Source organism: Anser brachyrhynchus (assembly GCF_964034855.1).
Source record: "Anser brachyrhynchus genome assembly, chromosome: 20".
Taxonomy (NCBI): domain Eukaryota; kingdom Metazoa; phylum Chordata; class Aves; order Anseriformes; family Anatidae; genus Anser; species Anser brachyrhynchus.
Window position 1 is genome coordinate 8,840,027 of NC_137713.1, and position 15,097 is coordinate 8,855,123.

The window sequence follows — 15,097 nt, forward strand, 5'->3', positions numbered from 1 at the left end:
AGAGTCCCGGGCATGACAGGGAGGAAGGAAAGGAGCAGATGCCTCAGTGTGCTCACAGATTCTGGATAGCCATAAAGAGCTGGGTTGCTGAAATGAAACTAATGTAATCTGTTTCTTACTGACTAGTCAAATCAAACACTGCTGACTTCCTGTGCTATTTTCCTGTTCCTTTCTCACAGGTATCTCCACTCCTAGGAATGATAACAGGGACACTCATCTTGATATTTGTACCCGCTGCTAAAAGAGGAAATGTTGAACAACTTGGGGGACAGCTGAAGGCTCGGACCTCGTGGCTAAGAGACATGAAGGCACTGATTAGAAAGTAAGAACACCCTGCTAAAGTATGCTTTGCCTCTACTGCTTAATGTGAACATCAAATGGCCTGTACTTAACACTGTGAGATTGGAAAGTAGCATCGTGCAAGGAGTTGCAGAAAACTTGGTGTGTGAGCCTAGGAAAGAAAATCACAGTTACATTTTCACTAGATGTTGACTGTGATGACAAAGATGAATTCCATCTTTTGCTCCAACTTCTCCAGGATTCAGATCTAAGAGTCTGCTTTGTTTGGCTCATTTGTCAGACTAATTATGGCTTTTGAAGTGTGGAAATGGCTGTGTTCCTGTATTAATTGTTGTGCCACTGTTGTTCAGATGTCCTTTTATATCCTTTTATATGTACCTTATATCCATTTTCTTCCTTGAAAAAGCTACTCTGCTGAGTGGAGAGTTCAATTCCAAAGCAATTTGAGAGGAGAAAATACACAAAAGCTTGCACTACATGGCAAGTTTAAATATATATATATATATATATATATATAACCACATGTGACTGCATGTGCATAGAATGTGGTTGGATGCTTGTATATCTGCATAAAAGATCACACACTTATGACTTTTTAAACAGCTGCACTTGCTTCCAGAATGCTTGCCTTTGAATGTGCAAATATTTGTGTGTGTAAATTCAGTGTTACCTTGGAATTCTGATGTGAAACCTGTGGTGTCCTTCATTCTTCTTAGAACTGCTGGCTAGGATGTCTTCCTGGTGTTGTCACCCAGTACCAAAGGGCTATGAAAAGTGGTGATGTTTAATTTATTGGTATTTTTATATTACTTATTTTGGTGGTTTATCCAAATAGCAAGCATATAGTAACCTGGAAATAACATGGATGGGGAGGGAGAGGTGGAACTGGTAATTCGGGTAACCAGGTGACATTACGGTGATAGTGCTGTAATTCACACATCACATCTTAGTGATTAAGTACTGATCGTCTCCTGAAAGGGTCCCAAAAAAGTGGTCCCCTTGAAGCACCTCTGAAGAGTTAAGCACGTTATTATCAGTAGAACATCATATATGAAGAAATATTTCCTGCCTCTTCTTCTCCATTTCTTTGTAGCTCGTGTTATCTCTGCCCCTTGGCAAAGGGAGGTAAGTAGTGGTTCCTCTCCTGGTGCCCTCGCTCTTTCAGTTTTCCCTCTAAACCTTCTCTTGGTTTTGCCTCTCGTGTCTCCACAGCCGCAGCTATGTGTTCTCCTCACTGGCCACCTCAGCTGTCTCTTTTGCCACTGGGGCGCTCGGCATGTGGATCCCTCTCTACCTTCACAGAGCACAAGTTGTGCAGAAGACTGCAGAGACTTGCAACTCGCAGCCCTGTGGCACCAAAGATAGGTGAGATTCATACACCACTGCTTTAAAGAGGGGGGAGAGAGGGTGGGGCCTTATTTACCAGAGGAAACAGGCAAGTCCCATGGAGTCAAGTTACTAGAATGTCTGTAATTTCCTGGAGATCCTTGCAACAATGATAGGAAATGCTGGGATTGTAAACTGGATTTTATTTCTCCTCTTTTCTTCATTGCATGAAGTCAAACCAAGGCAGAAGTGATGACCTCAGCTCAGTCTTAGTTCCCAGGCTACTGTACAGAAGCAGAAAAAAGACAGCTGTCTTTGCCTTAGAAAATGGTTGGAGAACTGAGAGAGAATGAGGTTTCTTAAGACCCACACTGATTTCCATGATAGCAGTGGAATCGGCTGGCATGTCGGGGTAGCCAAGGTAGTGACTATAATTCAGGGCTTGGACTGGTTCCCCTAAAGGCTGCAGGAACTGGCCCCGAAGGCTTTTATTTCTGTGGGAGGGAGGACTTCACTGTGTTTCATTGCTCTGTATGCTATTGTGTGTACTGAGTTTTGCTGAAGATTGGTGCAAAGATCTCGGAGACTTTGGTTTAGATTGCTTGATGTTACATGGTGGTGTTTTTTCAGACCCAGTTATATAATGTAGCTTGCAGCACATACGCTGTGAGAAGTAATTCATTGTTTTGTGCTTTACCATAATAGCACAGAGCATAAAATGCTAAAAAAAGTGTATTTCTCCAGGTGAATAAAAGATATGAAAAACTGTCTTCTGCCAGCTCTTTTGCTTTTTAGCTTGTGAGGGAAGAATAACATTAGGAAAGCCTTCTTGCTCTAGCTGACACAATCTCATCACAGGTAAACTACTTAGCGGTTTGGAGTACCATCAACTAGAGCACCCAGCGGGCAGCCTTGGTCTATTCTGAAAAATGCAGTGAGCAGAAAATACAGCTCCAGTCAGACTGCCCATCTGCTGTTCACAAAGACAAGTTTTCCACTCCTTGATGACACCTATGTTTTGAGCTACCCTGGAGCTACTTTCATGTAGTTGCCAAAGACTCTGTAGCCTGAGTCCTGCACATACAATACTGAGAAACCTTGACAGCTCCTGCTCTTGAATTTAAATAAATGCATTTTGTATGTGTATTGTAACAGCAAAATAATCTAATCAGCCTTCTTTGAAATGGGCTGGAAGGAGTTAGAAAATTGCTGGTGTTTGTCGTCTTGTTAGGTTTCCATTTCCTTAAGCTTCCAAGTGCCTGCTCTGTCCATGTTTTCCCTTACATGATCATTGTGCAGGTTATTACTTAGGGATTTTGTACTTAATTAGCTATACAATGCACTTTGTAGGGAGCTAAGTTCCACACAAAGAAGCAGTATGAGCCCTTTGCATCTCTGTGGGTTGATCAATGCCTTTGTACAAGGCTGAATTTCATCTGCTGTTTTCCTTAATTTCAGTGGAAGGGTGCTGCAAACACAAACACTCAGGATGTAGCTCATTTGTTTTATTTTAAACATGCAAAGCCAATGTCCAGATTGTCATCAGCCAGTTTACCCTAATAATTTGTTCATAGGTCATCCCCATTTTGGGGAAAAAATCCAGAAAAATAACTGACTCTTTTTTTTTTTTTTTTAATAGCTTGATCTTTGGAGCAATCACATGCTTCACCGGTTTCCTGGGTGTTATCACAGGAGCTGGGGCAACCAAATGGTGCCGCTTAAAAACCCAGCGAGCTGATCCTCTTGTCTGTGCTGTTGGCATGCTGGGGTCAGCCATCTTCATCTGTCTGATCTTCGTTGCTGCCAAGAGCAGCATTGTGGGAGCCTATGTAAGTATAATCCTTTTCATATGTCAGTCTTCTGTCTACCAAACACCTTAGAAGATTGAGTGCATTGTCCCCTGCAGGAAGGCTTAGATGTTTTTCCCACTCTGAATGTCCTTCATTTTTCCCTTTGGCATATTGACACTGTATAGATGTGCTTGGAAGGAAAATGTATTTCATTGTTTATCTCCTCTTACTGTCATCAGAATTTAGACCTGGGCATTTAGCTCTTGCGTAGAAACTCACAGTTCCCTGTCTTTGGGTTGTTCTCTCTGTACCTCTATCCGTAACGCCATTGCTCTTGCCTAATGGTTTGGTACAGGAAAATTGGCAGCTTCCCTTACAATAAGGGTTTTGTAGCAGCAGTGATATCGAATTGTAATTACAATATAACTTGTCTGTGGGCATGCTTTTGGCTACTTGTAAGTACCATTAATTTCCATAACTAAGTAGCTTGCTGCAAACCAACAGTAATTACCACATAAGTTCAATTTGTTGTTGTTTTCTATATTACCATAGCACCTGACATTCTAGTCATAGCTCAGGAATACACAATACTTGATGCTGCACAAATGCAGATTTAAAAATGGTCCCTCCAGAGCATTTATAACCTAAGGATATAAAAAGACATCAGATAGATCCAGACAAATAGTGTGAAGGGAGAAGGAAAAACTCAAGATAATGTATAATAATCTGGTCTGAGGTATGACTCTTGCTTTCAGGAAAGAGTGGAAATCCAGTACACTGAAGAGGTCTCAGGTTCTTTTTCAGTGTAATAGAGAGAAGCTTGATAACTTTTTGAAGGGACAGCTTGAAATGGTTTGAGTAGTGGGATAATTTCTGAAAGCCTACCCTAGTCTCCACACAGCAGTGCACACTTCAGCAATCAATGAGATTTTGTTTACAGTTAATCAAACAAACCATCTATTGCAGTTCCTCGCTTCTCTGTATTTCTAGCACTAGCGTAGCCACGGTTATTTTCTAAGTATTTGAACAGCTGCCATCACAACAGGGGAACACAAGAAGAAAGAATGGAAGTTTAAAAACATGAACACAGAACCAAGAATGCCTACTCTGGCTATTTAGAAAGTGTCAGGAGATTCTGGACCTCTGGCTCATGGCATGGCCTACAGCTAACCTTTGATTCAATGATCAGCAGAAAAATGACCACCTGGGACAACCTGTAAGAGGGTGTTACTGGTTGGCAAAACATTAGCCTTCCTTTCATTCTCAGCTGTCTCTGAAAGAAGAGATCTGTCAGATCCCGCTGCCTGCCCCTCCCCTCCACTTCTTTGTGCAGTCAGACCTGTGATTTTCTCCTTTGCCAGACCTGATGACAGACATGTTCATTTGTGCTGCTTAGTCTCTTTATGCAGAAAGTCCTCCCTTTCTAAGCTGGAAATACTGTTTTCAAAAAATGTGCAATGAAAGGTGGTTATTGGTCTCATTTTCTTTTTTTTTTTCAATTCTCAAGACGGCAGCTTTTTAGCTTCCATATTTCCATGTGACTATTCTGCATTGTGTAAATATATAAATATAGATGGTATTATTTAACCAGTCTTAGAAACAATTTATTTTATGATGCACGAGCAGTAAATCTAATAAAGAGTCAATGATGTGCAAAGGAAGCTCTATCTGCATATGGAGGGGGTATAAAGAATATAAGCCTATTTGCTGACGCTCTTAGGCTAATGCATACATTTGTTGCAGGTAACACTGTCTATCTGTAGCCCTAAATGTGCTTTCTCTGTTGCTAGAAGAGTATTGCATGTAAAGTAGATAGGAGAGTCTAGTTAAAGTACCAAATGGGGAATCTGAGATCTGAACTCTCTTTATCAATTCTAGATGTGATGGGGGCAAGTTATTTGTTTTACCTCTGCAAAATGAGAATTCTCAACTTACAAACTTACCTTAGATCATTAATGATTGTAAATCACCTGAAGTTAAGAGATCTGTGGATAAGCCACCCACTATAAATTTATATAAGAAAAAAAAAAGTAACCCAACATCTGTTATTGATGCTGTTTAGTGTTACAGGTGCTAACCCCACTGAGAGAACAGGTCTATTTTGGAGCTACCAATGTCAAGGTATTACCATGGTGGTGCTATATATTAGTTGAATTGACTTTTCAAGGCAGGTTTCAAACATGAACCCTTATTTTTCCACACCATTCAAGGTTACTGCAATCTTACAGATGCCATGAGTGTTTAATTTCCTTTTATTTCACTGGGAGACCTGTTCTGCAGGGCCGCATGGTGTAGCAGTGCCTCTGCAGTTAAAACTACCTGTTTTAAGTCTCATTGGTTCAAAATGAAGCAGGCTTTGTTCTCTGACTCTGAAGTTGGAAAACCTAGATTTGATGGACGACATGATAGATTAGGTCACCCTCCTTATCTCAAGATCCACGATAACAGCTTGTTCTGGAAAGGATAAGGTACAAGTTGTGGGTGGCTTTTCTCATCTCTGATAGCTTCCTTTACAGCTGTGTCCTGGCTCTCATCCTGAAACAGGATCAGCAGCATCCTTGAGTTCTGTATGACCACAAAAAGCGAGAGTAATGTTCCAGTCAGCTCCCCAGCATGGTGGTATTTCCCCACCTTCTGTACCATGACTGCCCTTAGACTTCTGTCACTGGTCATACCATGTTAAAATGTTAAAGTTACTGCATTTGGATCTCTCTTTGTTTCAGAGCATTAAAATTATCACTTCCAACATTTAGATAGCTAGACTTGGAGTTTAACCTCAAACATAAAGGTCCATAAGAGACCAAGAATTGCTTGGCTTGTTTGTTTTTTGAAAAGACCTAAATATCTTTTAGTGTGGCCACATTGCCCCTTACACGCTGTCAGCTCTCTGCTGTCTTCCTCCCCTGAACATGCATATGTTCTTCCTCGTGCACGGTCCTGTCTTGCAGGTGGTTTTGGTCCCTGAGGGCAGCTTCTATTCCTCTTCTGTAGCAGCCCCTTCTCCTTGGAGCAGATAGACAGACTTCTTTATTTATCCCATCTTTTCATATTAATCCAGTAAATTACTGGCAGCAGTAGAGTGCCTGGAAAGGTAAAATAAAACAGCGTTCTGTATCATTTAGCTGCCCAGACACTTGTATTTCTGTCTTTATACTATCTTGCTTTGCTGTATAGTGCAAACAGTTCTTACTCTGTTTTCCTTGCAGCATGTGTTCTAGTGTGTTGTATTCCAGCTCCTTGAAGCAACAATTTGTATATCTTCCGGTCTCACTCTTTCTGAAATGTGTGCTCTTTGAAATATTGGTTTTCAAACCTGTCTCTTGAAACCCATTAGCTGGATGACATCATTGTATCATACTGCTCAGACATTTCAATGGAGTATTTTAGACTGGTTTAAGTCTCCAGGTGATTAGAGAGAGAAGTTCTGCCTCCTGACATTGTTCCAAGCTCCTGTTGTACCTCAATTTCAGCATCCATTTCAATTCCTCGAAGACATTTCATGATATTGCAGAAACAACAACTCCCAGGCTAAGCCTTTGCCATAGAGCTTTTACAGCATCTCAGTGTCAGCTCCAGGGAGCTTTCTGTTGACATGGTGTTGGTGACTTATCTGCTTCCAAGGCATCCATATTGCCCAGCACTGAGATGGAGTTAGGCTTGCTTCAAATTGAAGAGTACATGTGGGAGTCTTAGCCACCATTTCAAAGAGAACTTCAAATAATGAAGATGCAAACAGATACACACACTTTGCAAATAGCCATAGAGGGAGTTTATAACCTACTTAGATCTTGCTGGGAGAGCTGCTGGTGTGACAGCTCTGAAGTCTACTTTACTTATCATTTTTTGGAATCAGAATTTGCTAACTCTGATCACATAAACAGAAAGACTTCAGGGGGACTGAACTTCTATCGGCTTATCAAAGATGAGCAACTGGATACCAAGAGGAGATGGTGAGATATTATACAACACAGCTGGATTCAGAAGAGGATCTATCTCTCGAGCTGAAATCTCACTGTAAAATGAGGGTTCTAAAAGTGTGTGAGGAGTTAAAATCATGACCATTTCAGGAGCTATCGATCCATTCTGGAGGCTGCCCTATTTACAGTAAGCATCCCTAGAGCCTCTCTCCAGCAGAAATGCTGCATATCCTCATATGCCCTTAGTGGTGGATGAACTCATTTTTACAAATCCCCATTAGCAGCTGACTCTTTTTTTAATGTCAGTATCTTTTGTCCTACTTTTTGATCTTCCTCCTGTTCCTCTTTTTCTTTTACCAGTATCCACATGAGGCACGTGTTTCATGGAAAAGCATTGGGTGAAATGCACACTCAGTAATTCAGGTCTGGTGTTCTGAAGTTAGTAACATTTCAGTGATTCATAGGACTTAGGCTGAATTCCTGCAGAAGAGGGCAAGTTTTACTTGCTGTGTGTAACAGCCCCCGTGTGTGTGTGTGTAACTTATATAACCTTAAGGCAAGCAGTTGCCTGTTTCCAGTGTTTTATGAACAGGCAGGGCATGTCGATGCTGCATTCAGAAGCGTGATAACATCTTTCCCAAGCTCAGTTTAATCTATCCAGCTGCAGAACTCCAGCAACAGTGGCTGCAAAGCTGTGATAGGGCAGATTTCAGTGCAGGTCATGAGAGCCCATCTGGGGATCTGGTCTGCCCTTGCTGCATGTCACTTAACTTCTGTCAGCACCTTAATTCTTTGGATCTGTCTGTCTTAGCTAGGCAGTTCAGCTGAGCTCAAGGCAGACCAGTGGACAGTGGGAAAGTGGAAAGAGGAGACTTCCTAGCTCAGCAGCTGGACCGTAACTGGCTCAGACACCATCACGGAGGAAGCAGGTCCAGTCACTGAAAGAGGGGATAGGGAGGGGGAAGGTATGGGAAACAAAAATAATTTTAGAAACAAATAGAGGAAGAAGCTTTCTGTAGGTCAGTGCGTAAGTGTTGCTAAATAAAGCAGTCTATTCCTGGCAGTGACATGGTGGTCGGAGGGGTATAGGCGATCTCGAGCAGGGTGTGGGAAAGGAGACTGCTGTAGTCACGTCAGACCATAGCCACGGATCTCTGAGTTCCTCCTCCCACCCCAAACTGCTCCTGTGCAAGGAACAGGGGCCGGGTTGGGGCTGTGAGTGTCAGAGCTTACCAGGCAACCACAAAATGACATTCATCTGAATGTTTCCTCAGAGCAAAGCGTGTTGTGTATTTCTGGCTGCTTTTGTTTCATCAATATGTTGTACCCAACTCAACATAACAAAAGCTGAACATAAGGTTATTAAAAGGGGAATCTTCGGTTACCTGAATCCAAACCTCCATAGCTGCTCATCTCCAGCTGCCAGAAGGGATTGCAGAAGGAATGTTTTCTCTCTAGATACAACAACAACAAAAAGCTGGGGGTGAGGTGGGTTAGCTGGGCAAAAAGCAACCTTTGGGGAAGATCCAGTAAAGGGTTTTGCTTGCCTCCTTACTGGAGAGGAGCAGGGGGGATCATCCTTACAAGTCTGATTATTTAAGCAGTGCTTCATCTATGTGTTCTTCATAATACACAAAGGAAGATGGAAATGTGTGTCTGGAAGATTTTCTCTCCTTGTTTTTTGTTCTGTTGAACCTACTTTTCTTTGTTAAATTGTTAACCTACAGCATAAAAGCAAAGGGTTGACAACTGAAATACAGGGAAAAAGCTTTCTGATGTGGGCAGTGTTCCCCTTGAAACTGTGTCACCCCTTGCTCCGTTGGGCTCAGTTTGATGAACATTTCTTTTAATGATGAGACCAGGTTAAATCAGTTTCTTCTCTTGGTGATCACTTCCAGTTCTTCAACTGCTCTAACTGTTTGCAGAACCATTTAGTGAACTGCATCAGGGAACTGACTTGAGTTAAAAATAAGCAAAACAAGCCCCTCTTCCTCCACCTCCTCAACAAGAGATTCTTTGCCCCGTAGCAGTTTCCTGATCCGAATCCCTGCTTTGCCCCATTGTACAAGCACAGGAGAGAAGGCAGCTTGGGGATGGGAGTAAGTGAGGAAGGGCTGCCAGAGGTGGAAAGGGTGTGTGGTGGCTGTTTATACCACACCACCTCAAAAAGAAGCTCTCATCCCACCATATACGTAGGGTTTTTAATGTATCTTGTTGACAGTCTCCACAGAGTCAAGAGTTGTAGCTCACTACAAGAAAGTGATGTTGCAAAGCCCATACCTAAGTCCTGTCTTGAGTGCACCTAGGTATTAGCAACATAAAACTTGTTATAGTGGCTAGACTTATGTCCCCCTCAAAAAGGACAGCAATATGCTAGCAGGGGAGGGCAGGGATCTTGCATGTGGTGGGTGTTTGATTTGCTACAGAGTTTAACAGAGAACTTGGTGCCTAGCGATGAAAATGACTGTTCTGGGGAGTTGGGGCTTTCTGACTTCCCTAACTGACCTTTGGAAACAGAATGATTTCAGCGTGGAAGTCCAGGGCTGTCGCTTCTGTTTGGCTTCTCATCTTCATCTGTTACCAAAGGTGTCAGCCTTATATTTATCTGTCCTGTAGATCATAAACAGTTTATACTAATGAAGCTGCAGGCCAACCCTCTCAGGGCTCAGATAAACATCTATGGGTTTCTAGTACTCAGGATAACCGCAACGTTAACCAGAAGTGGATTGTGTACAGAAGAATCCTTTGAATGGGTTTGAGACAAATAAGCGACAAAAGGAAAGTTTGTGACAGGTTATTTTTCCCTTAAATGTCAAGTGAATAAATCTTCTCCTTTTTGTGTGTTTTGTTACAACAGATTTGCATTTTTATTGGAGAAACTCTTCTGTTTTCAAACTGGGCTATCACAGCAGACATACTAATGGTGAGTGTACCTTGGAACAGCATCTTTCTCTTCTGGGGGCCAGAGCAGTTTGTCAACGTGCAAGAACAACCTGAAGTTCACATCTTCATTTCAATGCCTAGTCCCTAGTTCAGCCTGTTCTATGTTTGTCTAAGGGATGCCATCACTGGATTCAAATAGTTTCCCCAAATGTTAAGTATTTTCATAAAACGCCACATGTAAAGAACTCAGTCAGCATTTCCTAATAGCACATTAGTAAATTTTGTTATCAATAACTCAGCTTTGTTCTGTAATAGGAAATCCTTCCCTCCCTCCCTCCTCTGACCACAAAGGCAGCCATCTACCTCTCTCTTTGGCTTAACTCCAGCAAACCTAGCATTCAACACATACACAATAGAAAACCTCTGGAAAAGAAGAGAGGAAAAGAAAGTATAAAGAATTTTTGGACTATGTCCACCTTGTTCAAGAGGAAACTGTCTGGGATTTTTCACCTTGTGTCCTTCATTTTCCATTCTCTCTCCATAGCACTTTTTAAGTCTTTCAAATCAGCAGGCTGATGTTAGCAACTAGATTTTTGTCTGAAATAGTCTGCATGTTTGCTAAAGAGCCTTGCATGTTTGCTGATGCTGCCATCAGAAACATACAGAGCCTTTCAAATACCTTGAAATCCCATTGTGAGGGAGGTTTCTTGTTGCTTATTGTTTGAAAAAGAAGGAAACTAGGGCACAGAACCATTACAGGACTTGCCCGAGGTCTTTTGGCAGGTTGTTGACTAAGCTAAAAATACAATCAGTCTGGCATCAATAGAAAACTCCCTTGACTTTTATTTGTTGCATCAACATCAACAAGAAAGCAATCTGGCTCAGTGTTTCTAGATGTAAAGATACAGGGGTTAATACATTGATTCAGCAAAGAACTTCAAGCTCCTGCTTAAATTCTGTTTATGGTTTAAGTTCAAGGTTGTGTTTATATTTTAAGATGGCTCTGTAGCTGCCGTAATTGCATTGCCTGAACAGATCTTTCAATCTTTCACTCATTTGTGCAGAGAACGCTTTGTGAGGTAGGGCAGTATGGTTAATGCCACATCTCTTGGGTATGAATAAGGCACAGAAGCAAAGGTTGTCAGTATACCTCAGGACTGTTAGAAAGCTTTTAATTTCTGAGGCTTGCTCCTCCTACCAATTTAGCTTCAGCGTAGGCCGAGCAGGTGTTTACTCTGTACTTATATTGGTTTTGCAGCTTGTGCTGATTTCAAGGCTGTCGCTGCCGCTCATTCAGTGGTATCTCAACATTTAGACAGATGTGCAGTCTACAGACAGCTGTGCCGAGGAAGAAGTTATAGTACAGTATTTGTAGTTGCTCATTACTGCCTCCTGCCAGAGCTTTCTGTCACATCCTGTCTTTGGCAATGAGATTCACAGGAGTGCTCCCAACTCTCTGCTCAAAATTAGCTTATATAGCAGATCTTTTATATCCTCCCTAGCACTGCCTGAAAGAGGTAAAGGACAGGGTATGGAGCACATCTGCAGTCCTCCAGCAGTGGCTCTCAAAGAGCAGCTCAGGTGGCAAACGCTGCTGTCAGCAAGGCTCCGCTGGATGAAGGGGATCTGCTGGACACGTTCAAGGTCCTACAGAAAATCTGTGCCAGAAAGAACTGAAATCTGACCTCTGTTGTCTCAAGGTAACCCCAAAAGGCATTCTTCTCCCCCCCAAAAAAAACATTATATGAAATGTACTAAGGATGCCATCGTTATTCCATTTTAATTACTGAGCTTTTTTGTGTTGATTTCAATGTGACTTTGGAATCCTGTAGCTTTTTAATAGCTTTTATAGGTTTGCCATCTGTTTTGTATGAGCAACATCATATAGTCAGTTGCATTTTGCACGGTTGCATTTGCGGTTGTATATATTGCTTTAGTGAAAAAGAGGGAAAAAAATCCTCCTTAAGAAATGATTGGAAATAATTGGAAAAATCTTCTTAGTTCCAATTCTGAAAACACAAGAAGGAAACTAAAAGCATGTTAAAAACTGGATTTTGGTAACTGATGCCAACTCTTAAGCTAGCTGTTCTCTTGCCTGTTCAGACAAATGAACTGGAGTGTCATATCTAATGCCCAGCTTAATGCATTATCAGCATGAGTAGAACTGTAAAAGTGCCATACAAATAAATGTAAACGTCCGCTTAGATCAATGCAAGCCTGTAAGCAGATGGTCTGAAGTAGGTTTATATTACACAAGGGGTTTGAGAGGATGTTTTGTCAGACAATAGGTGAGAGCCAGGGCTATAGCCATGTTTGACAGACAGCTCTGTAGAAGTTCTAGCCAGAGAAAGGTGTGGATATCCTTCAGTGAGATGCACTTTAAATGTTTTGCAAATTAATTTCTACTGATTACTATTTATTTGGTGTAATCAGAAGTGTGTCTGTTCTTGCCTCAGGCTGGTAAGGAGTTTAAAAGCATTATTAGTGGAAGCCTAACAACACTTTAATCATATACATAAATATTATCTTATTTTCATAGACAAAAAGCTTTCAATACTGGCTGATTTCAGTGAGAGCAGACTTATGCCAGAAGCAAGGGTTTTGGTAACTGTATCCCAAGTGATTTATCATAGCTCTCCCAAGATTTGTAGATCTCACGACTGCTTAAGAGCCCTATCTGGCAAGTTGGTAAGCACCTTCAGAGGCTTTGCAAGTTTAATTTCCTTGGCAAAAAAGAAGAGTGTTTGCTTCGTATTTTCAAATTTGATTGTTGGCTCTTCATAGATTCGTGCTTCCACTGCTCTTCTGTTCTTGCCAGTGTGGCAGTCTGTCTGCAGTTCCTCAAGCTGACTGCAGTAAAAGGTGCTGAGGGCTAGGTTTGATAAACTGTCAGCACTGCAGAACGCACTGCACTGCCTGAGATTTTAAAAGGCTGATATTTGTTCCAAATGCAAATTTGTACAAAACAGGCCTTATTCTCCTGAGCACAACTCTCCAAATCTCCTCCCAGGCACATGTTCAGATGGTGCTTAGGGGAGGGAGGTGGTTCTTGTGGAGCACGCTAATTATGAAACAGATTTTATCAGCCATCTTTGCAAATTGGCCTCAAAATTACCAGAAACCCAAAGTAGCATTAAAACTGCCTTATAACAGCAGTAATGAATGAGCTTCAGTGCAGCAGGCAAGCATGTAACATTGTGAGTGGTTGGGATTTTGTGGAGTCTGGTCCTAATAGTGGGGTTTTTCCTCTGTAGCACGTCTCAGAAATAAAGATGATGAACAGGGGCTTGGTGGCATTTTTGTGTGAGAGCCAGCAGACAGTTTGAAGGACCTCAGCTACAGCAATCATACCCTCATTAGCTCTTTGATGGGAAAAGCCATCCTTCACTTTATGCAAAGTCCTGACACTCATGCAAAAAAATAAATGCTCTCCCTATTTCCCTTTTCTTCTAAAACATTAGTTCCTTCTAAACGGAGGAAACCAGCCTTAGTGTTTTGCTGTATAGTCTAAGTCTTCCTTTAGTCTTGAAACAGGCTAAGACTGACTGTGGCTGAGCTACCACCCTGGAGAAAAGTGCCTTTTGTTCTGCCAACCTTCCCGATAAATAAAAGACAATTATTTATGCAGTGTAAAATACTGTGTATTTTTACAGCTGAAGAAACAGCGTTTCCAGAAGCAGCTCTCGTTGTTGCTTCTCTCAGTGAGCTCCCACACATCAGAGAGCTGAGCGTGCTGTGGTTTAGATTTTAGGGCAGGGAGGGAAACGCTTACGAACGGAGGTGCACAGCTTGCTTAGGGCACCTGCACGCAGCTCTGAGCAGGAAGGCTGTGCCTGGTGGCATTGCTGCGGTTCTCCTGTGGGTTGTAGATGGATGTGTACTTCCACACGTGCTGCGATGTGGAGACCAGATCAGCCTCCTTTTACTTCATGTAAAAGTTCCTTTTTAGACGGTGTCTGGCAGTGACTTGTCAGCGTGCACGAAGGGCTCTCAGGCTGCTTTCCGTGGAGCACAGCCTTTGCCTGTCCTGAACACCCGGGCTGTTCCCCAGCTCTGCTGGGATGGGGTCCACCTGAGTTTTCTTTGCCGTTGGGGATGAAAGAGAGCAGTGTGTTGCCCTCAAGATTACTGTGTTACCCAGAAAGAGCAGCAGTTGTTTTAGAGCATAGTTTTCTCTCACGATCAGACAAACATCAGACCTTACCTCTTCGGCACAAGGCCTTCTGCTGGGAGAAGGGTGATCTCTCCTTGGCTTTCCTGGTGAGCTGGTTTCAGACCAACTCATTCTGCTGGTTTCTCTACAGGAAGGGAATGTCAGCAGCAAACCGTGCCCTTTCTGAGCCTCTATTTAGAGAGGAGAGCTTTGCCAGAGCCGCTTGGTCAGCCTTCCCACCCATCCTGTGTGCTGCCTGCTCTGAACCTGGAGGCAGAGATGAGCCAGGGCGATCCCACGGGCTTCCGCCTAGACCGCTGTGGCTCTCCCACCTCCAGTTTCTGTGGGATGGTCGAACCAGGCCTGGTCTGGTTTGAATTTATGTCTATTTTAGTATCAAAATGCCCCTTTAAGGTTGTAATTTACTGCTGCCTTCCTAGAACAGTGGCTAATGTTTGCTACCAGCTGCTTCCTCCCTATTGGAATAAAATGCTTTCTAAGCAGGGATAGGGTGGAGTACATTTTGGTGTCTTGGAGATGCTGGTTTAAGCCTTTTTTCCTCATCTTTTTAACATTTTAACAATTTAACATCTCATTTTTTAACATCTTTTTAGAGGAGGAAAAAATTTCATGTTCATTTGCTTGTTGAATGATCGGATGGGTTTAGTTTGGTTAGGTTTTTGTCACTTGAATTCCAGGCTAAGTTTACCAAGTGTTTTGGTGCTTTT

At 42.3% G+C, this 15,097-nt stretch overlaps 1 protein-coding gene across 2 annotated transcripts in view; it reads left to right on the top strand.

Moving 5' to 3' along the window:
* The window catches only part of LOC308180757 (sphingosine-1-phosphate transporter SPNS2-like), a 136,122-nt gene that overhangs the window by 86,793 nt on the left and 34,232 nt on the right, over positions 1–15,097 (top strand). For both annotated transcript variants that reach the window (XR_013941176.1, XM_080562899.1), the window contains exons 6-9: positions 180–322; positions 1,513–1,665; positions 3,266–3,455; positions 10,191–10,256. Coding sequence is in view for 1 of the 2 variants with exons in the window: in XM_080562899.1 (XP_080419025.1) it covers positions 180–322; positions 1,513–1,665; positions 3,266–3,455; positions 10,191–10,256 (552 nt within the window). In the remaining variant the exon portion in view is untranslated. The remainder of the gene's footprint in view (positions 1–179; positions 323–1,512; positions 1,666–3,265; positions 3,456–10,190; positions 10,257–15,097) is intronic.